At 42.2% G+C, this 25,037-nt stretch overlaps 3 protein-coding genes across 8 annotated transcripts in view; 2 read left to right on the top strand and 1 right to left on the bottom strand.

The window, feature by feature from the left end:
- The first annotated feature begins 852 nt into the window (after positions 1-852).
- On the top strand, positions 853-19,157 carry arhgef38 (Rho guanine nucleotide exchange factor (GEF) 38). Of its 4 annotated transcripts, XM_050043383.1 has the most exons (14): positions 862-1,205; positions 7,854-8,038; positions 8,275-8,392; positions 8,493-8,640; positions 8,765-8,782; positions 8,951-9,150; positions 9,265-9,398; positions 10,300-10,404; positions 10,514-10,633; positions 11,581-11,952; positions 13,102-13,239; positions 13,788-13,989; positions 16,484-16,767; positions 18,458-19,157. In XM_050043383.1, exons 1-14 carry the CDS (start codon positions 995-997, stop codon positions 18,638-18,640), a joined length of 2,418 nt encoding a protein of 805 aa, XP_049899340.1. In that variant the 5' UTR covers positions 862-994; the 3' UTR covers positions 18,641-19,157. The 4 variants fall into 4 exon arrangements, with proteins under 4 accessions (XP_049899344.1, XP_049899343.1, XP_049899340.1 ...); XM_050043385.1 differs by lacking the exon at positions 8,765-8,782; XM_050043386.1 differs by lacking the exons at positions 11,581-11,952; positions 13,102-13,239; positions 13,788-13,989; positions 16,484-16,767; positions 18,458-19,157 and adding an exon at positions 10,876-11,562 and having other exon boundaries at positions 858-1,205.
- Positions 19,158-19,219: 62 nt separating this feature from the next.
- Positions 19,220-24,665, bottom strand: ints12 (integrator complex subunit 12). Of its 3 annotated transcripts, none has more exons than XM_050043391.1 (8): positions 24,521-24,665; positions 24,264-24,331; positions 22,877-23,034; positions 22,575-22,733; positions 21,955-22,136; positions 21,658-21,817; positions 21,394-21,534; positions 19,220-20,053 (listed from the first exon to the last, which is right to left on the bottom strand). In XM_050043391.1, the coding sequence occupies exons 3-8, from the start codon at positions 23,024-23,026 to the stop codon at positions 19,490-19,492; spliced, it is 1,356 nt and encodes a 451-aa protein (XP_049899348.1). In that variant the 5' UTR covers positions 23,027-23,034; positions 24,264-24,331; positions 24,521-24,665; the 3' UTR covers positions 19,220-19,489. The 3 variants fall into 3 exon arrangements, with proteins under 3 accessions (XP_049899348.1, XP_049899349.1, XP_049899352.1); XM_050043392.1 differs by having other exon boundaries at positions 24,264-24,326; positions 24,521-24,649; XM_050043395.1 differs by lacking the exon at positions 24,264-24,331 and having other exon boundaries at positions 24,521-24,654.
- Positions 24,666-24,870: 205 nt separating this feature from the next.
- gstcd (glutathione S-transferase, C-terminal domain containing) overlaps positions 24,871-25,037 on the top strand; it is a 92,829-nt gene continuing 92,662 nt past the window's right edge. Inside the window, exon 1 of the mRNA XM_050043388.1 lies at positions 24,871-24,982. The gene's annotated coding sequence lies outside the window, so the exon portion shown is untranslated. The remainder of the gene's footprint in view (positions 24,983-25,037) is intronic.

Below are 25,037 nucleotides of genomic sequence, written 5' to 3'. Positions count from 1 at the left end.
GAAACAACATGGCGAACTGCATGAAAAAGGACCCGCTCCTTATGTAGATATAAACGTAGATTGAAATGGCTCATTCTAAGGTAACAAAAGCACAACAATTCTTATTTCCAGGTGATTTTACACTAAGGAAAACATACTTATTATATTATACCCCGCTCCTGCCAATAGGCCTATATCCCCCTAAATCAGACACATTACAGTGGTACAATGTGGCAAATACTTTCTGTGCATGATTTTCTTTAACTCATTTAAGACTTGTTGAATCCATTTACTGTATTTGACATAAGCTCAGCTGCTCACAGCTTGACTTGTTGAAAGGTTTGCTTTTTCCCCACAGTTAAAGAGTACACCGTAGACACAAAATGTTAAACCTATTTGATTCGGAATTATTTTATTCATTATGTAAATGTAAAGCTCTCTGTATTGGCAAGTGTGATTTACAACACCCTGGCCATTTACATAGGCCTAAATACTTCCTTGTCAACAGTTGTCCCATTTGCAGCGTCTCCGTGAGGTCTCACATGTGNGTACAGAGCCAAAATGACGACAACTGTATCATTGTCCAAATATTTATGGACCTGACTGTACATAGGCCTAAATACTTCCTTGTCAACAGTTGTCCCATTTGCAGCGTCTCCGTGAGGTCTCACATGTGTGTTATATTGAGGACATTTATTATAGTAAAAATGAAAAGAAGATTTTAGCTGGTGGTCACTACTCCGGCATCAAACCTTCTCCCTGGACTACTCTAAGGGAAGAAGCATAGCACAGCAGCACAGAGGTGTGGCCACATAGCTCTCATGACAGGTAGACACAGGGAGGAGCTAGATTACCTGTGCAGAGCTGACAGTCAGTGCACACTGAACACTACACCTGTTGTACTTCCCAGGCTCTCTCTCTCTCTCTCTCTCTGCTTCTCTCTCCCTCTTCCTGTCCCTCTCTCTTCCCCTTCTTTTCTCCTTGACTGCTCTGAGAGGGAGCTGACGGCCTCGCCATGGATCCCAACGAGGCCGGCGGGGGTGAGAAGGAGAAGGAAAAAGACAAAGTGATAAAGAGGAGGAACCGGCCTGTGTTCCTGCGTTACCTGGAGAGGAGGAAGACGGACACCATCGTGGCTGAGGACACAGCCAAAGGTGACATCAACCTGGGGACGCTGGTGAGAAGGAGCCAGTCTGACAAGACGGAGTACAGCGCCAAACTTAAAGGTACACCAGCTAATGACCTCCCCAGGGGTCAAAACTATGGCAACAATCTATACACACGTCAGACAAGTCTCTCAACTCTTTACATTGCAATCCTGTTGATAACACATTGTATAAGAGAACTTTAAATACGTATAAGTTATAAGAGCAGACTCTATGGCTTGAGGGCAACAATTCAACACACACACATAGAGAACGCACTGCTCTGCCTACCGGGCACCTGTTGTGTTACTATGTGTTGAGCAGGAGATACTCCCACAGGGATGAAGCCACATATGCAAACTGCGCTCCAAACTCAGGCACAGAGGAGTGGCTTTAGAAGTGTTCCAGACCAGCTTGTAAACAAGACCTAGACACCCGTGACGTGCAAAGAAGGGCGTACGGATTATTTTTCATCATCAAGTTTACCGAAAGAGTTTCAAGAGATGTCAGACGATTGGTGTTACAGTTTGGTTTGAATGTAACATGCATAGTTTGACCTGGAAAGTAAGAACAAGCTGGAGAGGAGAAAGAGTTGAGATAAAAAAAATCCATATTGTCAGGCCCCAGCTGTAGCCTATGGTTCCTCGTGACAACTGCTGACACAACACACATGATGTCCACGATTCAGAAAAACTGGCTTCACCTGTCCTTAGAGTGCAGTCAGTGGCTGGGAATGCTGCACTTCAGGCAAAATGACTGACATCACTGTGTCAGTATTGGGTCACCATTAAAGATTAGCCAAAGCATGTAGGCTTTCCTGTGCCACTTGTTCCTGCGTTTCCTTTTTCTGTGAACGCATCACGTCACATGCCAAAATGACAAGTGGCACTTTGTTTGAATCAGCAAAGTATAACCCACTTCTCACTTAGTGTTTAACTGATAAGATAGCTTTCTCTCATACACACACACTTGCCTTATCAGCATCTGCTCTGTTTACCTGAAATAGAGACACTTTCTACTCCTTTGCACTTTCTGTTTTCTTGGCCCACCTGCATAATGGCAGGCAGGGTTGTCAAAAACACACCGGGGTGTTTTCAGTAAACCAATCGCCCTCCCCTGTTTGACTTTAGCCTCACACCTGACAAGAGGCATTACATATTTACAGTGGTATTACCATTGCAAATATTGACAGACTGATGACTTCACTGAAAGAGGAAACATGTGAGCTGCTGCTGCTCGACAGCCAGTTCTCATCTGCTTGTCAGACAGGTTGGTCAAGCCGCAGAGCCATGGCAACATGACATCAGTGTGTCTAATTATTCACAGAAACTAGATATAATGGTTCCGGCAATGATTTACCAGCAGAAAACTGACATGAAAGGACAGTAATAAACTAAATATGTATTTACCCGGAAAACATTCATGGCGCAGGTTACTTTGAGGTGGTTTTATATTGTTTGTGGACTGGACTGTGAGTGTGTGTCACCTTATGGCTCCATTATATGTCTTCTTTAAATGATTGGCAACATACTTAACTTTCTTTTAAGTTAGAATAAATCTTTTTAGTGTAGACAGTTTCAGGTATTTTTTTAATTGTTAGTTTTATCCAAAACATATTCTCAGTATTCTCCCATTTTACGACACAAGGTTTTTCTTGCCTAGCGATACGTGATACACCATGCCTTGTATTCTGTTCTGGGGCTGTCTGTTAGATCCCTTTCAATGGGCTGAACAGTGAAAAGCTCTGTATCCACTTTCATGGGAACTCCTGTGCCGGCAACCATACCTCACCAAACATAATGCCGGTAAAAGGGGAAGTCAGCACAGTTTGAGGTCTGCTGCTGGTGTAATGCATTTTTTTGTAACACTGTGAATGTGTCAATGTGGGGGGGATCTGTCAAGGCCAGCTCTCACAACTTACAAACACAATTCAAAATGCTTTCAAGAGAATCTTTATGATTTTTTTTTTTTTTTTGCACCTCTGTGCGAGCGAGCCACCAGGAATTCACACTTGATCTATCGTTATGGGGCCTTTTCTCACGGGTGGAGGTTTTCACTGGTTCTGGGGTGTCTTTTCACACGTAGACACGTGACACTTCATGATAGTGTTGAAACATGAATGAGATACTTCTGTTACATAACATTTCCTCCAGTTAAACACTTTCTCTGATGCTACTATAATGATGTAAAATGTTATTCCACAATAAAAGGTGGAAATATCTTGAACACTTATTATTCCAAAGCTTCATTAGACGCATACAACAGATGACCTTGAATGTTTCTCAAGTGTTATCAGGCCAAGGGCGTAGTTTTTAATTCAATATCAGGGGGGAAATTCAAAACAGGGACCCTCCAACAGAAAACTTTCAACTTCAAACACTTAATTTCCCTTAATTCTGGTGATTTTTTGTGCACCAGTTTGTGCTTTTCCTGCATTCATTTATAGTGTTAATGTAAATGTCCTTCATTTTTTGTCAAAGTAAAACTCCATTGCTACTTAAATCCTTTTAAATTAAATGCACATGCTCCAAATATTGAATCCCCCCTGGAAATCTACGCTTTTGTTTATTAATAACTACCAAAGGATAAGGTTTATGACGGCACAGTATGGTTTAGTCACACAGAGCTTCCCTTACATGCTTTTACGATAAGTACTGTTGTTAGTTTTACCTGTTGCGTTGTCTGCAATCATTCAGAGGAGATGAAAAATGGGGATGAGGTTATAGCAGCTTTAACTGATACACCAACTTTACCACAGGTGACCACATTTAAAACAGGTATTACAACATAATCCTTATCAAGATACAATGGGAAGAACATCTATCCATCCATTTTCTTCTTTTTTTTTTAAGATATTTTTTGGGGCTTTTTAGCCTTTAATTGATAGGACAGACAAGTGTCATGGGGCGCCTGCTCTACCACTAAGCCACCGGCGCCCCCATCCATCCATTTTCTAACCGCTTATCCTCTTGAGGGTTGCAGGGGTGCTGGAGCCTATCCCAGCTGACACTGGGCGAGAGGCAGGGTACACCCTGGACAGGTCGCCAGACTATCGCAGGGCTGACACATAGAGACAGACAACCATTCACACTCACATTCACACCTACGGACAATTTAGAATCACCAATTAACCTGCATGTCTTTGGACTGTGGGAGGAAACTGGAGTACCCGCAGAAAATAATAACCCTCAGTTTGTGTTGAGATCTCCAGAGAGGTGATGATTCACCTCTGCAGGTGTTCGTTTTATTCCTGTATCTCAGGGAAAAAAGGAAAATGTAAGGTGTAACTTTATGCAGTGTTGCAAGCGGTCTGTGATCAGATCTCTGCCAGAGTCAGTCAGGTGTGAACAATCTGTACAGTGTTTGCATCCAAGAGAAAGTACTGTTGACTGGACAGAGACACATGATGACCCATTCTACTCAGCTTCAGATGCTAGTTACGATACCTTTCAGTCATGGCGACATGTAGTTTCATTCACAGCATTTGTGACTGGTCATTCCTGTTGCCTGAATAAGGAAACAAAAGGGTTGTTTTCTGAAAATGAAACAGTAAGGATATTTAGGAAATAAAGAAGAATGCCCCTATTCCTGCCCTACTTGTTTCGCTGACAGTGCAATTTCGATTTTGCCTACTTTTTTTATTGTGTGCAAAAAAATGTGGTCAAAACTCAGGATTACAGTACTGAGAACATATACAAAGGGTGTGACTGTGCTAATCATTACCTGGTTAGTTAATCTGTACATTATTCTTTTCTATATGAATATGGTGCCTTGGCTGTGATTAAATACAAAGTTGAACCTCCTACAGTCCAGCGATATGCAAGTTTACTGTCTGTGTGTATATGTGTGACACTGAGGAGGCATTTTGTATGTGCATGCATGACACTTTGTATGTATCCCTCCCTGTATGAATCAGTGTCAGTGTGTGTATGTGTCCTTGCATAGGTAGGTGTGCGTTCATCATTGTGTGCCACTCCCCCCACACACTCCCAGTCTGAGCAGATGGAATGCCTGAGCACGACGGAGCATTACATCAGCGGCACGATTAGTTCTGTAACCTGACACGAGCCCCGCAGCCCTCTGTCTCCCTCTCCTCCTCCTCCTCCTCCTCTCTCTCTCTCTCTCTCTCTCCCCCTCCAGAGAAGGAAGCGGTGTGTGGCGTTGATTAGGCAGCAAGGAAGCATCCCTCTTCCCTGAACAGACACTCCTGCCTGCCATGCAAAGCACAGAGCAGCCACAGACTGATTAGGCAGCAGAGCAATAAAAAAAGAGAAGTGAGCCTGACTGGCATGTTAAGTGAGGCCTTTTGGCGCTCGAGTCAAAATAATTATATCACCGTGAAATACTGATGGCTGCTCAGGCGTCAAGCGGGATGCGTTAGAAAGAGATGTAGGTTTTTTTCCAAGCATGCACAGCCCACAGGGGCACGGTGTTTACCAGCATTTCTAGAAAATGCACACAGATGGCTGGGAATGTTGGCAAACACATACTGAACATTTTGGGGTGAAATGGCAGATTAACAGCAAAATGTGAGTGCACTCACACAAGGTCATAGTTTTATTTTTTCAACATTTGGTGGGCACACATATGAAGTTGGAGGGTCTGTGGGTTCTCCATGAAATTTTGAGCATCAAACACTTAATTTTTCCTGCATTCTGGTGAATTTTCTGCACCAATTTTTGCCTTTTCTGCATCATTTTTAGTGGAAATATAAACATACTTCCTGCTTCAACCACACATAGTTGCTTCATTTTGCAACTACCACTTTAAAGCATGGACCATGGAATAAATCTGAATAAGTGGGTGGGGGGTGGGGCATAATTTTAAGGCATGCAAAGAGGGTGGGAGACATATGCATTGAAAATGACAAAAGGCTTATATTACTGATGTATTTAATGACACTACAGAAGACTGTTTTAGTCTTAGACCACACACACATCTGTATGCACAGTGAACACACACATATTGAAACACAAACGCTCAGATTATCCTCTATGATTGCTGAGGTAAATGTGCATCGCAGCAGACAGATACTTTTATTTGTCCCTATGAGAAAATTGGTTTGCAGCATAATCACAGCCATTTCATCAGAACATCACAAAGTCACCATATACACATGCCAATATCATGAAGGTCACTTACAGAGATAAAGACATAAAAAGACAAAACAGAAAGATTCATTCATATACCCATACACATACTAGGAGGGGGAAAGGCCAGACCAGCTGGACATCCTTCAGGACCAGGAAGGAGCAGCCACAGTGCATATGAGATACGTTGCTAGTCCATTACCTATATAAAAACATAATGGCTTGTGGAACAAATGAAAACTTGGCTCTATTTTTAGTGAACAGAGGGGGGCAACATCATCGCCCAGATGGCAACAGATTAAATGAGGAGGCAAGGGGGTGCCTCATGATGTTATTTACCTTCTTAATCATTCTGTCTCCGTAGATGCATTCCATATATGGTAAAGTATTAGTTTACTGACAGTGTAAAAGTTTATCTGACGATATTTGTCTGTGCCTCAGTAGCATTGCCAAACCAGCAGATGATGCAGCAGTCAGTGGGAGTGGGTGACAGTGACCGACATCGCTTGGTGCTTTTAAAGTACACGTTTTGAGAAAAAAAATCTTTTATTCATAAAAATATCATATCAGAGTCTAAAAGTTACCTGGGCATAGACCTCCACAGTCTATGCTTTTACTTACTGAAAGGCACTGTTGCATCTATGAGCTGCATTTTAGCACTTTGTCAAAACAAATGTCCTCTGCTACGTCCACGTTTCAAACCGGTCTCACTCCAAAGTCGTGGAAATCCTGCGCTTGGGCGATGACTTGCAACGTTCAGACACTGACGAAAAAGCCATCCTTTAACGTTGGCATGATACACCGCCGATTGCCATTATATTTTAAAGGCGCTCGGCGGCGTCAAGGGGAAATGCAGCGGGACACAAATGAAACTTAAGGCAATGAAGGTTGATGGGTCCAACAAACAACAACTTCCACTCGGGAGAGAGGTATTCGCTTCCCGTAATATTATAAAGCCAAACCCTATTCTTTTTTCCTAAATCCACCCACATGTTTTTGTTGCCTGAATCCGACCACGTGCGTTAGTTGTTGAGGGCAAAAAAACGTCAGTTCACAGTGTTTTACCGACGTGCATTTATCCTTTCATAGTCAACGCATTGAATGCAAGCAATGCAGGCGACACTTGAAATGCAATACATCGCTTGTACAATAGGGGGTAGTAGAGTCACCGGTACATTCCGGCTAACTAGTACTGCTAGAATGCAGGGCACTAGAACAGTCATATAAATGGGGGTGTGCCCGTACGAGTTCGCAAAGTTTTTCCTCCGCCCCTGCCATATTTCATACCCACCTCCTCTGTGAATAACAAAAAGTGTTTAATTTCAAGTACGTCGCTTGCATTATGAAACGGCCCAGGCAGGCAGAACTTGACACAGCCTCCCAGAATAAACCAACACCCTGGTAACCTTTCATGTCTTATCTGCACGTAGAAAGTCCATGACCAAACGTCGATATGTGCCGAGGTCAGAGTGAGAACATGTTGGTTTTTATTGGGGTGGTGGGGAGGGGAAGTACAAACATCCCCTGTGCACTCAGTAGTTTTCCATATCCTTATATGACCGGTGTGACTCATTAGACCAGAAGCTGTCATATGAGACTGCTCATTTTATACTAATCTTATAATGTCATCTTTCCACAGAGAAAATGACACCGCCCGACCTGTCCACAATCCACTCTCCGACGGTGGACCCGGAGGAGATTCGTTTGAGGAAGATGAACCGCAGGGCGAAGGTCATTCAGGAGCTGGTGCAGACTGAAAAGGACTTCCTCACAGACCTGGAGCTGAGCATCAGAGAGGTCGTTCAGCCTCTACGAAACTTGCAGGTAGATGTTTTTCAGGATCCCAATAAAGGAAAGAATCAATTCAAACTTAAATTATAAGGGATCAACTCTGTAATGTTAAGAAAAGGGGTGACTCTAAGGGGGAATTAATATACATTTTAGCTTGTTTACACAGTAAAGATTCTGGTCTGCTGGTATTTTGAGAAACAATGCACTACAGTATAAGATTTTGATTGTTTCATTTGTATTCAACATTTGATTTCCTCACCCTCTGTTAGGTTGTGGATGTCGACAGGTTGTTCACCAACATGGAGACAGTGTGTGAGGTATCTGCAGCGCTCCTTCACAGACTGCATGAGGCCAGGGCTGACCCTGATCCAGAGGCAGTTGTTATAGGTAATGCCGTTTTCACTCTTGTCTGATTTAATTGTGTTGACTTTTACTGCAGCGGTTCATATTTGGCAAAAGATCTAATGAGACCCCATTTTATTTGAAGGAGACATATTCATCCAGGCAAAGGCAGCTTTAGAAGACGTTTACAAGATTTACTGTTACCATCATGATGATGCCAACATGTCGCTCAAATCCTACGAGAAAGAGGAAGAAATACGGCAACATTTCACCACATGTGCATTAGCTCTGAAGTGAGTCCAGTCAATTCCTCCAAACATTTTTAAACATTATTTATAACTTCACTGATATTCTAAACATTACTAATTAAAGTGAATAATCTTGGTGGTGACTGTTTCTTTTTCTTTGTAATTACAGGAAAATCTACGACCAAGAGTAAGTAATGAAACATTTATGTTGGCATTTAAAATAAACTGATTTCCATATTGAATACACTATCATATATAGATCTTGATTATTGTCTTAATTTCTGAATCTCTGCTCTGTAGGTTGTAACAGTTTATGTTAATCATCGTTTACTGACAGTTATATTTATTTGCACAGAGGGAAACCCACCCTGCTGAACATGGGTTCACTGCTCATCAAGCCAGTCCAGAGGATCATGAAGTACCCTTTGCTGCTCGGAGAGCTGTGGCACGCCACACCTGAAGACCACCCTGACTATCGGCCACTACAGGAGGCGTTCACTGCTGCCAAGATCATCAATGTTAACATCAATGAGTTCAAGAGACGCAAGGATATAGGTGAGATTTAACTTACACTGACACATGCAAGCATATTTTATCATTGATGGCTGGTTCGTTGTAAATGATCGTCTCTTGTTTCAATTTTTGTTCTGTCTTCCTGTTCATTCTCAGTTATGAAGTATAAGCGGTCAGAAGATGAAGGCACACTGAGGGGCAAACTGAACAAGTTCAACATCCACTCTATCAGGAAGAAAGGCGACAGGTTTGCTGGCTATCTCAAGATCCTCACTGGAGTTGAACCACAGGTAAAATACAGTGAAAGACATGGAATAAAAGTCATGAGTCTTGTTGAACTGACAGTTTAAAGGAACAGTGTGTAAGATTTAGGGGGATTTAGTGGCATCTAGCGGGGAGGATTGCAGATTGCAACCAGCTGAAACTTCTCCCAGTGTTCATTGTTGCGGAAGTTTTTACCATGAGCTGAATTATCTGCAGTAGTCTCTTCCTCTCCAAATCCAGGTAATAAATGGACCAGGTAATTTAAACCGGTAAAAACACTGACTAAAGCAGTTTCATGTCATTAATAAGATTTTTTTTCTGACTTTTTTTCTGATAACTTAATGTGTACTCACCTTATTTCTAATCCAGATGTTCAGGTGCTAGTTACCATCAGCCGAATTATCCACAAAGGTCTCTTTGTCCTCAGAGCAAACAGACACAGTGATTCAAACTGGTAAAAATCACTGAATGAAGCAGTTTCATATTAAAAAATCAGTGTTTTTCTGACCCTCTTGTTCCGGAGGCACAGCTGACTATGCTGGCTGAAACTCAAATGTCCCTTTCTAGAGCCAGTGTTTAGTTTTGTCTCTTCTGGGCTACTGTAGAAACATGGTGGTGCAACATGGCAGTCTCTGTAAACGAGGACCAACTCCCTACGTAGATATAAACAGCTCTTTCTAAGCTGACAAAAACACAACAATTTGTATTTTCAGGTGATTATAAACCAAAGAAAACATACTTATTATATTAGATTTCATTTCTGCCAATATATTCCCCTAACTCCTACACACTGGACCTTTAAATAATTCATAGAATAAAGTTTTCTGGCCTAAAGATACATGTTTGATCTCCAAATTGCTGCCTTTATGCATCTGTAAATACAAAGGCTACTATTCAGGCAACATATTTAAACTCTTGCGTCTGTAGGTGAGAGATGAAGTATTCGATAAAGAGGAGAAGCTGTTCAGGAGTCTGGAGAAAGCTGTAAGGCAGCTGGTCAAGAATGTTCAATGGTATCTGCAGCACACTCAGGTAGGAACATATTAGTGTGTCCTACTACAAAAAGTGTGTGCGTGTGTTTAATGGTTTTAAATATTCTGTCAACTCTCTGAGACTATTTTTCTTGGTGTCTGTTCTGCAGGAAATGGTGTCTGTAGCTGTTCAGAATGTGCAGGACATGGAGGACATGATCAAGGATCCAAACAAAAATGACACAAACGGCTCATCGCACAATAATGGAAATGACCCCTATAAGCACTTTGTAAGTGCAGCTTTTGTATAATGTATGAGTTTCATTCAAGGCATCATTTACTTTACTATCCAGCGTATTCCTCTTCTCCGTGAATCTTCTGTATTCGCGTCTGTCCTTGCTTTGCTGTCCTGTTCCTACATGACCTCCCATTCACCCTCCCACTACGAGTCATCTGTCACTTTGCCCACAGCTACCTGTCTTCTCTCCATTATATTAATCCTCTTCTTCTCTGCCTCTAACCTTCCTGCTAGGTCCCTCCGTAACTCTGCAGCCTTCCCTTTCCTGCCCTTCTCCTCTCTGTGGATTGCACTGTGGCCAATTTCAAGATAACTACACCTTTGAATAAGACTCTTTGTGAAGCAGCTCACTTCACTGCAGCAGTTTAGCACTGCCTCAAACCAAAGTCTGTAATAAGCTTTACAAAATAAGTGTACACAAAGGCATGTGTACTCTTGTGAAGAAAAGTGACAGACTTATTTTGTGTGAAAAGGGATCCATTGTGTCTGCCATAATGAAAACATGACAGCTGTAACGGATAGATGCTCTCAGGAAACAGAACATTTTCACCAAAGAAGCGTTTCTCTTTACTTTATGTAAAGTACTGCCCATTACATTTTGCAAACTAGGATAGATGAAGTCTGCTAAAGCCTTACTGTAAGCCGAATAACATCACTACCCCTCATTTGTCAGCATGCAAATCAAGCTGGAGCAGCTCTGTTGTTATGTATTCAGTGTTAATGTTAAGGCGTACTTTGCTTTTCTCCACTTGAAGAAAATTGTTGTAAATTAAAGGTGCTGCTGCATTCTAAAAACAAAAGAAAAATCATATAAAAACACAGTAAAAATACCTGTTTGCATGTACAGAATGCATAACACAGAGGACTTAATGAAAATGTGTAGACTAGCACTGGATATCTCTATTCATCTTCTGCCGCCTCATTGACTTCTTGCTCCAGAAAGACAGCATGGAGCGCCTGGTCCTCGCCCCCCTCTCCTCCCTGCAGGGCATGTTCACAGCCCCACAGAAGCTCATCCAGAAGCGTTATGACAAATTGCTGGATTACTGCAGCCGCCTGGAGCGCTCCTCTTCTTTTTCATCCTCATCCTCATCCACCACTTCCTCCACTCCTTCGCTGGTGTCAGTAGACCCGCCTGGTCCTGCCAGGAGGGACTATGAAGCCATCAATGCCTTGCTGGTGGAGGAGTTGCAGAGGTTCAACATGGCCGCCTATACTATCCTGACCAACTGTGTGGTGTATCTAACAGCCCTGCTCACAGGACTGATGGATAAAATACTCATTCGTGCCCCATCCATACAGCAGCTACCGGTGAGGATACCACACTCAAATCACATTCATTTATTTGTAGTCTATTCAGAGGAACGCTGTGTAAGGTTTAGGGGGATTTAGTTGCATCTAGCAGATTACAACAAGCTGAAACTTCTTCAGGTTAGAATTCCATCAATGTTCATTGGTTTTTACCATGAGCGGAATTATCCACAGAGGTCTCCTCATCTCCAAAACAAACAGATCCGATGATTTAAACTGGTAAAACACTGAATAAAGCAAATTCCATTACAACTCAGTGTTTCTCCGACACTGTCTTGCGAGCCCGGTCATACTCCGAAGTTGTCGAAATCCGGCGCTTGGGCAGTGACTTGCAGCGTCGGAAACCAACGGAAAAAGCCGTCCTTTAACGTCGGCATGATACGCGGCCGGTTGCCATTATAGTTTAATGGCACCCAGTGGCGTCAGGGGGAAACGCGGCAGGACAAGGATGTAAGTTAAGGTGGTAAAAGTCCAAGTAGGGCTGGTTGGAGGGGTTGTGGATGGGTCAAACAAACACCGACCTTCACCCGAGAGAGCGGTGTTCGTGTCCTGTAAGATTCTAAAGCCAAACCTCGTTCCTTTTTCCTAAACCTAACCAATTCCTTTTGTTGCCAAAACCTAACCACGTCACCTAAAAATGTAAATTTGTGGTGTTACCCTGGTACCAATGTAGTGCGTTTATTTTGAAAGAGACTGTATGTTAATGTTAAATTTCAGATGTTCAGAAGGTTTTAACCTTGAGCTATATTATCCACAGAAGTCTCTTTCTCTCCAAAACAAATAGATCCAGGAATTTGAACTGGTAAAAACACTGAATGAAGCAGTTTTACATTAAAAACATCTGTGGCTGACACGAAAACACACAAATGCAAAAACGCAAAGGCATGAATGGCCCTTTCAAGAGCCAGTGTTTTGGTTTGTCTGCTCTGGGCTATTGTAGAAACACACAGTGCAACATAACTGTCTCCATAGATGAGGATTTGCTCCCCATGTAAATATAAATGTCTAATTCTATGGTAAAGAAAACAAGATTCTTATTTTCAGGTGATACAATAAAAAAAAAAAAAAAACGTATTATATTATCCCTCTAAATCTGACACACTGCACCTTTACTATTGAAACTAATATGTGTTGTGATTGTCTTTCCAGGCTCCATTGTCAAACATCGCTGAAGTGCAGAACAGCATCATGGATGAGCTGAACAATCTGACGTTCGTCAAGGATAACGCACAGAAGTTAATGGAGCGGAAAGTGAGCTTCGAGAGACAACGGGACAAGAAAGCAACGGTAAGAAAGTGAAAACAATATAGAAAAGATTATTCCCATCAGGACTCGAGACTATAATGCAAATTCTAGCCTTCAATCTGCCCTGTTTAGATCCCTGGTCAGCTGTGGAAGCAGCTTCTGTCAACTTCTCATTGACTCCAGGGGTAAAATAAAAGTCACACATATTCCCCTGAGTTTTAATTCTTTTTCTGAAGCAATTCCAAGCCATAAATGAGCAGCTATAAGTCTTATCAAAGGCAGACACAGAGGATAGCTCCAGGCTGTGATTAACTGGGGCACCTGGCAACCCAAATCCCCCCCAGGTATCAGTCCCCCGAGACTGATAAACCTATATGTGTGTAGGTGTACAGATATGCATACACATCTGTGCATATATGAGTGTGCTTGTGCTCGGACATGGAGTGTAGATCTATTTGAAACTCCTACTTCCAGGAGCTTATTACCTTCCACCCTCCTTCGTACACTGATAACCAACAACATGCTGACATGTGCCCACACACCAGACCCACTTCAAATAATTACACCCTTTGTGCTGTGCTGTCCTCCAGATGCCGGAGGTGCAGCATCAAACCGAGGAACAGCGCGCCTGGCTGCTGGCAGAATACCCACCTAGCCGTTTGTACCAGCTGAAGAGGAAGTGTAACGGCTGCCAGGAGCAGGACCTCAGCCTGCTGGAGGGAGAGCTGGTAGCCCTGCTGGAGGACACGGACCCATTAGGCAGCAGCAGCCGCTGGCTAGTTCATACTGGAGGCAAGTGTGTGTATGTGTGTGTTTGTAAGGACAAAGACCCTCGGGGCAAGGTAGCTCCTGGTGCATGCTGTTAGTAAGACAAAGTAAATTATCAGAGTAGATGATCTGCAGGTATGGTCGGTATAGGTCTGCTTTAATACACATTCCTCTGTAAGTGCACCTGCATCTGTTAGACGACAGCAGCTGTGCAGACACACACCAAACTTTACTTTCTGACACTGACAAGTCAGCACACAAGAATGAGTCCCAGGGGCTCCTGTGATGTCATGGTTGCTGGTTCCTCTTTGCCTGCCTCTGGAGATGGTTGCCTCACAACAGGGCCAACTCCATAGCTTGTCTCCATCTCCCCTCTACATCTCGCAGAGGCACCTGAGATCCCGATGTCTTGTTTGGAACAAACCGCTGCGCGTTGTAAGCAGTGTTACCTAGAGTACAAAGCGTCTCCCTATGGGTATTCGGAAACAAGGACGGAGAGACGACGCACGCGCGGCTCTCTGTACTCAACAATAACAAGTTTCCTTTTTTTATGAGCTCTAGAAAAAAAAAGAGTGTGTTCATGTTTCTTGGTGCGAAGTACATTCTTCACAGACTTGTCTTTTCCTCTGGGATTAGAAGCATTCCCAGGAAGTTGTTATTCATCCTTCTGTTGATATCAACAGTATGAATATGCTTGCCTCACATTTACACATTCAGTTCGCTCACATGGATTTAAGATTGTGTAAGCAAATGCTCTAGCTTCTGCTTACAGCCTTAATGTGAGACATGTAGACTCATATAATACACATTTATACTCCAGAGATGATGCACATTTATTTATAGGAAGCAGTCTCTTCATTAACAAATGAAAAGGTCTTATTAAGTACAGTTTGTTCTGTAATTACCTTACTGTAATACTGTAAAAAAACCCTGAGATTTGTCTCTCAAGGTCCACAGACCTCCCTGAGAACAGTTTTTATCGGCACTAATGTCCGAAGTCTACTGAAGAAATACTACCAGAGAAATAATTTGTATATAAATGGTTGACAATGTGTCCTGTAGATCGGTGGTCCCCAACTGGTCTAGACACGGGGTCCAGATTTCTCCTTAGTCATTAGTTCAAGGTCCACGGTTTAATATATTTAGCGTTATACTTGCGTTCAGGCATGCCGTTGAGTTAGTTTGCTGTCTCTGTCACGTAGCTGTCCATTAGTTCAACACATTCTCAGTCCGACCTTGTCACATACTGATTGACCAGGTCAGTCAGGGTACCTTGCATGTCCACATACGTCGTGCAGGGTACCCTGGGTGCATTGGTTGTTGACGTTCTGGGACACTGTTTAAGGTTCTCTACTTTCAAGATACCATTCCGTTTTCACAGGAAATTTAACCTTTACATACAGTCTCTTTCAAAATAAATGCACTACGTCAGTACAACACAGCAAATTGACGTTTTTTTTCCTTCAACAACAAACGCACATGGCCGGGTTTAGGCAGCAAAAGCACGGTTAAGTTTAGGAAAAAAGAACAGGGTTTGGCTGTAGAATCTTACGGGACATGAACACCGTCCTCTTGGGTGAAAGTCGGTGTTTGTTAGACACCACCCCTCCAGCCCCACTCTGACTTTTGCTGCCCTAAGTTACATCCTTGTCCCGCCACGTTTTCCCCTGATGCTACTGGGTGCCGTTAAAATATAACGGCAACCAGCTGCGTATCATGCTGACGTTAAAGGACACCTTTTTTGTTGGTTTATGACACCACAAATCACTGCCCAAGCGTTGGATTTCAACAACTTTGGAGTAAGACCGGGCTCCTTAGTCATTCACTCTATAGAAAAGGCTCTTCAAAGAAAAAGCTTTGTGCTGGAACTCACTGTACTTTAGTGAAAGTTAAGTCGAAAATTCAAAATGTTTTAGTCAACTGATGCTGCTCTGGTGTGAGTGTCTTTGCTGGCTAGCGAAACATCCTGGAACAGACTATTTACTGGACTTTACCAGCCCATTGCCAATGCAGCATTTGAGGATAATTACAAGCACGACAGTTCTTAGCTTTCAATGTCTGATAGTCCACCACTAACATTTTCGTCACGTCTTGTCTCATCAACGAAAATGAAACATAGATTTTGTCTTACTTTCTATTACCAAGATCTATTTCTAACACATCATAGTTTTGCTTTCGTCATGGAAAAGAAGTCATTGATGAAAAATGTCCGTCATAGTTTTCTTCAACGAAATTTACACTGCTTGTGGTCCATTCAGAATAGACTCGCGACCCACTTTTGGACTGCAACCAGCCAGTTGGGAACTACTGCTGTAGATGATGCAGAGTAACTGGGACACTGTTTGTGAAAAGAGATGCTGTGATGAATTTTACTGTAAGCTTTCAGTGTTTTATACACTATAGACAAAATGAATTCCACCCCAATTAGAAATCTAAGAGAACAATTTAGCTACCAACCTTCTAAAATTAAGTCAGAAGTCAGGCATCCTGACAAACTGTCCCTTTGTGTCACTGTTAGGTACACAGGGCTACGTCTACTCCACATTCCTGAAACAGTACAACCCTCTGAGGGACTCCCAACGGGCAGGCCAGATGGCCAAAGAGCAGCAGCAGCAGCAGCCGCCTGCCATGGTGGACGAGGACTTTGACGACCTTAGCCTGTTTGTGTCAGGCAGTGGCAGCAGCAGCCTGCGCAGCTTCAACCTCAACACCACTGACAGCAGCTCGTCCCTCTCTGGACTACAGGGGGAGCCAGACAGCCCTGAGGACCTGGAGGACACACTGGACAGTGACTCTCAGCAGGTGTGTGTGGTAGCCTGCATGTGTTTTTCAAAACTGGTCTTGCACCATAGGGATACCATTTTAGGATACTGCAATGCTTAGAAGAAGGGAGATGTGCAAAAAAGATTCAGCTGATTTTGGTCATCAGCCTGAGAACAGTCTAGGTCAGAAAGCTTAACGGGACAAATGCATATTGTTCCTCTTACCTGTAGTGTTATTAATCAGTCTAGATTGTTTTGATGTGCGATGCTGAGGGGTGGAGAAATTGGCCTTGGATATGTCTGCCTACTCTCCATTATAATGGAACTAGATGGCACTTGGCTTGCGGTGCTCAACGCTCCAGGAAAATACATTTTAAAAAACTCAACAGCAATGTCTCTTTCCAGAAATCATGACCCAGTTAATCAAGATAATCCACAGACTTTGTTGTGAGCAGTTTCATGTAGGAACTATTTTCTTTATCTAACTACACCCGTCAACCATATCACTGCACAGAAGGAAGTGTGCATCTACTCATGGATAAGATGCTTGTGCCCGTGACAGCACTAGATGTAAACATTTGATGGCTTCCTTCTTGGTGAGCTAACGTTAGCTAGCTCTGTAGTGTTAGGTGAGCTAGCAGTAGATGCCGTCTTCCTGCTACGCACTAATACAATTGTGAGTGTAGTTCAGTAGAAGGAAAACAGTTACTACAGGAAACTGCTCATGATTTCTTGAAAGAGACATTGCTGTTGAGTTTTTCAAATGTACTTTTCTTGGCACACTGAGCACCACAAGCCGAGTGCCACCTAGTTCCATTATATGGAAGACAAGGCAGACATCTCTACAGCTGATATCTCTCAAACTCAGCAACTCACACCAAAACAATCTAGACTGATAAACAGCACTAAAAGAAAGAGGAAAAATATCAATTTTTGATTTTGGGGTGAACTCTCTCTTTAAAATGTCCCTCGCAAGGTTTTGCATGATCAACAGAAAGCAGAAAGAAAAAACATACCCATGTGCACACATGTGAAACACTGACCCCCAAGCAGTATCAGGAATTCAGAAAGATACGGTACAAACCTGAAACACAACAAACACCACAGAACATAAACCTCATAATTACAATAAAATAACGGCTCAGTAAGCCATGTAACTTTAACCGGCTGTAAGTGCCTCCTCACATATGAGACTCCACCTGTAAAATATGAGGCTTGTTATTATAGAGGGCCAGTAAAACTGGAGGTGTGCAGTTATATAGACTGGGTGAGTAGAAGCTCTGCTAGAGCCGCGGCTGCACACTTGATAGCTTTACAGTGTCTCTGTCTGGCTCGCATTGGAAATTAAATGGGGTGAGTAACATTAAATGATGATGGTGCTGTCACTCTGGCTTCAACTCTACAAGGCTTCATCCTCCTTGTTGTCATGTCTTTATCTGCTGTGACTACCCAATATGCCTCTGATCTTCATCATAACATGACACAGTTATTGGTCTTAAACTATGAAGTGTTGACAAGGGTCAGTAGATTGTAACCAATTAAAATTAAGACTGGTGGTAACATGAGGTCCCTGCGGAAAGCTAATAAACAGTGCCACCTTCTGGATTTACTGGGAGACACACTTAAATATCATTTAATGATGTCAGTGTAAATTGAGATTTGACTGTTAAGTGCTTTTGTTCGGCTTGTTTTCACACCAGGCTACAACTGATTTGTGCCTCTTTCCACAGTTCTATGCTGTCTATGCATTTCAAGCGCGCTGTGACCAGGAGCTGACCTTGCAGGAGTACCAACATGTCCGCATCATTAAGTTCTGTGACCTTGGAGGCAATAAGGAGTGGTGGTTAGCTGAGGCTAACGGACAAAGGGGATACGTGCCTGCCAACTACCTTGGCAAGATGTCCTACGCATAAATAGAGGCCCTGTATTTATGCACAGGATATCCAGAAGATCCCAAAACCAACCTGTGGCGTTTGAAACAAACTCACTTACACTTACATACATAGTTGAAATATTCCTGACTGTAAAACATGGCACATTTCTGCTTCGTCATGGGCAAAATTGGTATCACTACATGTAATTACAGGTCTCATACCGAAAGTGTTGATGTCGCATCTTTGCCTTCAGAAGATCATAACGAGAAAGCTCACCAATAATCTGTGATAAATTTCAGTAATGGTAGGAAAATACAGAGCACTGTGCTGAGCACTTTTTATACTTCAGTGTTGTCGAGTTTATATTGATAATGAAGTGATTTATTAATGAAGTTAATTTTATATGTGAAGTAATTTACAGATGAAGTAAATGTTATATGTGAAATGATTTATACATGAAGTATATATATTTTATGCAAATGTAAAATGAAGAAATCTATGATGTCAGCATTTATATTTAACAATAATGTGAGCAATAAACACAATGCACTCGCAATATGTCCCACAGAATATAATGATTCACATTTAAGGAGACCACATGCTACACAGTCGTTGCTGCTGTCAGTTTTTTAGAAGGGTTTTAATGACGTTTCTGAATAAAAAGCGACAGTCACTTTTTCAACGGTTAGACTTGTTAGGACAGAATGAGGCACACAGTCCAGCAGCATTTACACAAAGTAAGATTCAAGTATTTGACTGGATGGTGTTACTCATATACAGATGCTCTTTTAACACAAACAAACTGCTCTGGCACACTAATTCCACAAGCGTTTATTGTCTACTCTTTCACACCTCCTCCTCCTCCTCTTTGTTTCTCTCTACCTCTACTCATTTCTTCAGTTTCTTCTGTGCCGCTTTCTTCTTCACCAGCTGTAACCGTTTCATGGCGTTTAGCTGGGACTCTTGGGATGTTGGTGCTTTGTCCCCTGGCGCAGCCTTCGCCCCGTTCCCATTGTTCCCGTTACCGCCTCCGTTACTGCCTCCGTTCCCTCCTCCACCTGCCTGGGAGCCGCTCGGGGAGCCGGCCCCTGTTGAAGCAGCACCTTTCCCTTGGCTTTCACCGCTCCCTGAGCGATTCAGCGGCTGCTTACCCAGAGTCAGGGGTGGAGGAGGTTTTAGAGGCGCCTGGCTGGAGCCGTTTCCGTTGCCACTTCCAGGTATCTTTGCACTCCCAAGTCCCGACTTGGCTCCTGCTAGCCCAGACAGCCCGACAGGTTTCTGGCCAGATGGAGTTGTCAAGGTCTTGTGGCTCCCACTTGGGCCAGAGGAACCTAGTTTGGAGCTGGCAGGAAGAGATGGGTTTGTTTTGGCGCCAAATGCAGCCCAGCCTGTAAGACCGCTGCCTGAGGTGGAGGAGCTGCTGATGGTGGGGTTGGCTGATGTCGTGGATGCCTGGAATTATAAACAGTTACCTCAATTATCACAGTGTAACACAAATTCAATAGTGTCTTGTTATATAATAAGAACCTTTAAAGGTTCAAAATCGAGACCCTGAGAAGATGCCAAAAATTCTGGAGTCAAAAACCAAGAAAGTAATTTCAGTGTTCAATAGATCAGCTTACTTGATAAAGTCTATAGTTTTTGTCTGTGGATATTGTGTGTGTTCTGTGGTACTAATTAGAATGCCAAATGAAAAGAGCCCCCAGGGAATATACTATTTACTCCTGCATGAAGACGAAATATTGCAAGTATTACAATATGAACTTTTCATATGATATTAAAAATTATACCAGTAATATCGTGAACAAGATGATATGGCACACCCGTAGTGGGCTGAACAGAGATGAAAAGATGAAAATCATGTGGCTAATAACCTTCTTTTGTAATTAAAAGAAGTCATCTCAAGATAAAGTTAAATGTGGCAATACTCCCAAACAGCAGCAGAGGAACTAGCCTTTTCTGTAGTCCTGCAACGTTATTGTTACCACTTGCAGTTGCCATTTTATATAGCACAGCTGCCTGTTCCACAAGTAGAGACTGACCTCTAGTGGCACATATTGTGCACTGCAATACATCGCCTCAATGCAGCATCTCTGTATCAGTTTAATAGAAAAAGGAGCATATGTGTTTTTGACGGTATTGAAACTCCGGTATATCATAATAACTTAGACAGTATTCAGAGATTAACTAATGCATTGTCGATGCACTGTGGGATTTGTTGACAGAAAAAAAAAATTAATTTTTTTTTTTTTAAAAACAACAACCTGATCTTGTAAACATATCTTCAGATCACCGCTTACAAGAGCAAATACATATTTATCGAGACATGTCTATCAGCGGAGTTACCTGCAAGCTCGACAATGCCTCAACTTGCTTACTTGAGCAATACGCCCACTCCAACTTGAATTAACATAATCAAATCCCTGACTACAAGGCAACATGTCTGCTGTCAAAATAACCCCAGGGTGAACTCCAGTAAGTAAAAGTGCTCTAAAAAGTTTGAAACCCAATCCCTCTGGAGAAATGATACTGTACTGCAACACTATCTCAGCAGATGTCAGCGGTCTGATCCTTAAAAATTAATGTACACTTGCTGCTCATTTTCCTCTGCAGGGATTTATGCAGACTGTGTTTTAAAGCAAACTGACAGCTATTGCTCTTCTCTCACTTGCTACCAGTAATAACTTAGGAATACTGAATCCTAGTTACTGCTTGACTTCAGGTTGACACAGGAGCACCTATTATTGTGGATCAAAGAAGGCAGCATACAGCCATACCATAGCCACACATACCTTCACTTCTGTTCTTTTGAAGGCTTGGAAGGTGCTGGCTGTGTCAGGCTTGGCTTTAAGCTCTGTCTTTTTCACCAGTGTGTCTTTTACAACAGGTGCTGATGATGAGGATGGGGAAGGCTTCTGTGGAGGTTTCTGGGCCTAGTGGACAAACACACATAGTGCTTTAGACAGAAACAATACAAATATGACTATGCACTGATTTGTCATACAATCAGTGACTATGTACATGGTGGATACTGGAATATAATTTATTTTCCTCACCATACGTTTCATTTGCCGGGTGCAGCGGGCACAGTACCACACAAGCCGTGGATCATTTACTTCTTTGTCTGTCACTTGGGGCTTGTGACAGTCCTGGTGGTACAGATTATGGCACTCCTGGCACTCAACCAGCTGGTTTCCCATGGTCACTGTCATTTGTCTTAGGCAATTAAAACACACAAGCAAAATCAACATGAATGGAAATGAATAATGAGACTGGAATGCATGCTAACATCCTGAAACTCATGTATTAGAGCAAAACTACATTTAGTTTATTTGCTAAAAGTGAAGGTATACCTGCAAACCACACAAGCCAGGCCCATTTCCATGGCAAAGTCATCTGCATTGGTCTCATCATAGTCGTTTATATTTGGCAGAAGATCTTTGCTTGTTTGAACAGTTATCGGTGAAGAGCGATTCTCCTGCTTCTCTAAACGTGCCTTTTTCGGAGGGTCCACCTCACCCAAGTCCACCCTGACCTGTTTGTCAGTAAGACAGAAAGAGGAACGTTAGGACAATGCATGTTGACATCAGTGCCATACGTTACAACACTGTCAAACTGTAGCTAGCCTATTCATTATTATACTGTCCCATATGGCATAATGCAATTGTTTTTCTTGCACTTCTTGCCTGGGCGTGCAGCTTTGCAATACGGTGCTAAAGGTCTTAAGGAAACTTGATAAGCAACACATAAAAAACATTTTCTTATTAGCCACTTTGACCTTCACACTAAAATGACAGATGTAAACGTGTAGTTACATTTGCTCACGATTTAACAGTTGCAATATATGCTGTACTAATTCAAAGGAACATGTGATCACACACAGCAAAACGGGACTGGAACATAGTCGACAAAAAAGTAAAAGCAACAGTCAAGATAGCCTCAAGACGCTCTGGCCTTATTTATGTATTCATACCTTTTCAATGGGTCTCTTCTCTGCCTCCTTCTTACTCTTTTCTGAGCCAGATTTGCTACTGCTACTGCTGCTGTTGGAGGAGGATGAACTTGAGGAGGACTTGGAGTCCTGTTTGCTCAAGCTTAATTTTGACACAGATCCCTTTGACACATCCATATCCTGAGGATACACAGTGATATCACAGATTACTTGGCATTCAGCTGTGTAAATTACATACCCATGAAAGTTAAAGAGAAATGAATAAAATTAAGGTACAACGTAAATAAAGGCTCAAGATGTGAAAAACATGATAAAATCCTTACTTTTTGTATGGAACGGTAGTCACTGCCTCTCGACAGGGACTCATCTAGTAATGCTTTGAGTTTCTCGGCTGAATCTTTACTCTTGGAGTGCAGGTAACTCAGCCCCTTCAGGAAGATGGGATCAAGCTCCAGACTGACAGGTCCAGCCATGGCTTAAACTGAGAATCACAGAATAATGTCAGCTTTTAAGGCTTCAGTTATAACCTTATCAAATACCACTGCTAAGGACATTCTAGGACAAGTCAGGATACGGAAATGACAGAATCTTGAAATACAAAAAGACAAAACAAAAGCTGTAGCTGCCACTTAAGACACTGCGGTGTAAGCTTGGACTGAGAGCTTTGGGATTAAATACCAACAGAGTACAGTAAAACACTTCATTGATTTGAAGAACAAAATGTCCCTCCAAGGCTTAAATCTCTACAGATCTTTGCTAGAGTCAATACAACACTGCACAGTGTCAACATAAGGTTTCTTGCATCCACAGCAGGAGTGTCCAAACTTTTTTTTTTTAAATAGGGACCAGATTAGACGCATCAGTGGTGGCCAGCTGCTCCTCAGATCATATGAATCATTAAAAAAATGCAACTGTTTCGTCTTTAAGTGAAAAAGTATTCAACGGAAGGCGATGGCCCTCACTCTTGACCTTATGCTATCTTGCTGTAATTACGTCTGCTACCTAGCTGGAAATATCTGGTGTTAGGTATTTGTACTCTGTCTTTGAAAATACATTAGTTCCCCCTGCATAGTTCTTTCTTGATGCATGTCTACAAACTGTATGATTGCCCTGCCACTGTAAGGTGAATGAACAAAAAGTGTAAAGCGATCTTGCTTGATTATCCAATACTGCGTTAATTACAAAGGATATTTTGAAAGACAAGCCAAGGGCCTTTTGAAATTGGACTGAGGGCCAAAATCGGCCGGACTCTGGAGGTGACTGATCTACAGCCTCCTAGATAAAACTCAGCTACTTAATATACAGACTTCACAATCATTCTGCTATATTAAATTGGGCTTTTGACACTGTATTTTAAACTAAACAAAACACAAGTACACACACACAACATCCCAAACATAACACATTAAAAATATTTGAAAGGATTGAAATATTTGTGGTTAATGCCTCTGTTTTTCTTAAGGGCAGCCTAGTCACACCCATACCTATCATATCATCCTTTTTTTTAGTATTTCAGACATTTGGACAATGACCATAATCATTAATATTGTACACATAAGAAGATGCACTAATACAAAATGAAGTCAGAGAACAAGAGAGTAGAAATGGAGAGAAATGAGCCAAAGAACAGCCTCTGAAGAGAGGAAAAGAGACTGCACGTCGACCAGGACTGTTGTTCAATTGTTCACAGTATACTTAATTTACACCTACGTGCTGTGCTGCTTTGTCGGAAGTAACCTCTAACGCCTCTGGGTTGAGTCTTAAATGTCCTCTCTGTCCTGAACAAAAGAAACACACACCTTAACATGGAGTTATCTTGGTTGCTCTGTAACGTTATTAGTCCGGAGCAGACACTCAGAGCACTGAGACGTTACTAGCACCACACAGAAGCTAAAGTTACCTCCCCCGTTAACTGTCAGTTATTAAACAAAATTCACAGGTTATATGTTTAAGTTGAATTACATTACCTCACACGCTGCTTCTGGTAAAAACCTGCCACTTGACCCGGTATTTTCGGTTTGCTGAGCAATTAACGGTTGGGCAACACTTCCTTCTCGAGCTGCCGGGGCGGACGGTTTCCCTGTGTAACCGTTTAATGTGTCCGGAATCTACACGCGCGGAACCCTGTGTGAGGAAATTAGTTTTATTTAATATCCTACACACTTTAAAGCTCTAAGTTTAATAAATAATGAGATGTGTGGCATATATTTTAACTATTTAAAATTTATGTAGCGATTTAATATATATTTCCGTTACTACTGACTCGTAAGTTGACAGCGGGTGGCGCTGTGGAGCTAACCTAGCTTTAGCATCATAGCTTTAGCACAAGGAAAGAAGAAGCGGAAACTTACTGTGACAGGAAGCGTGTACTACAACAACGTGGGTTTATTGAAGTCGCCGGTGTTTATGTCCGCATTACTAAAGCTTTTGTAAGTATTTATTCATGTCATTTTATGCGCTGAATCCCAAATGTTATTTCAGTTA

The sequence above is a fragment of the Epinephelus moara genome, chromosome 5, assembly GCF_006386435.1.
Source record: "Epinephelus moara isolate mb chromosome 5, YSFRI_EMoa_1.0, whole genome shotgun sequence".
Lineage (NCBI taxonomy): Eukaryota > Metazoa > Chordata > Actinopteri > Perciformes > Serranidae > Epinephelus > Epinephelus moara.
This window is presented reverse-complemented; position numbering and strand designations above follow the sequence as displayed.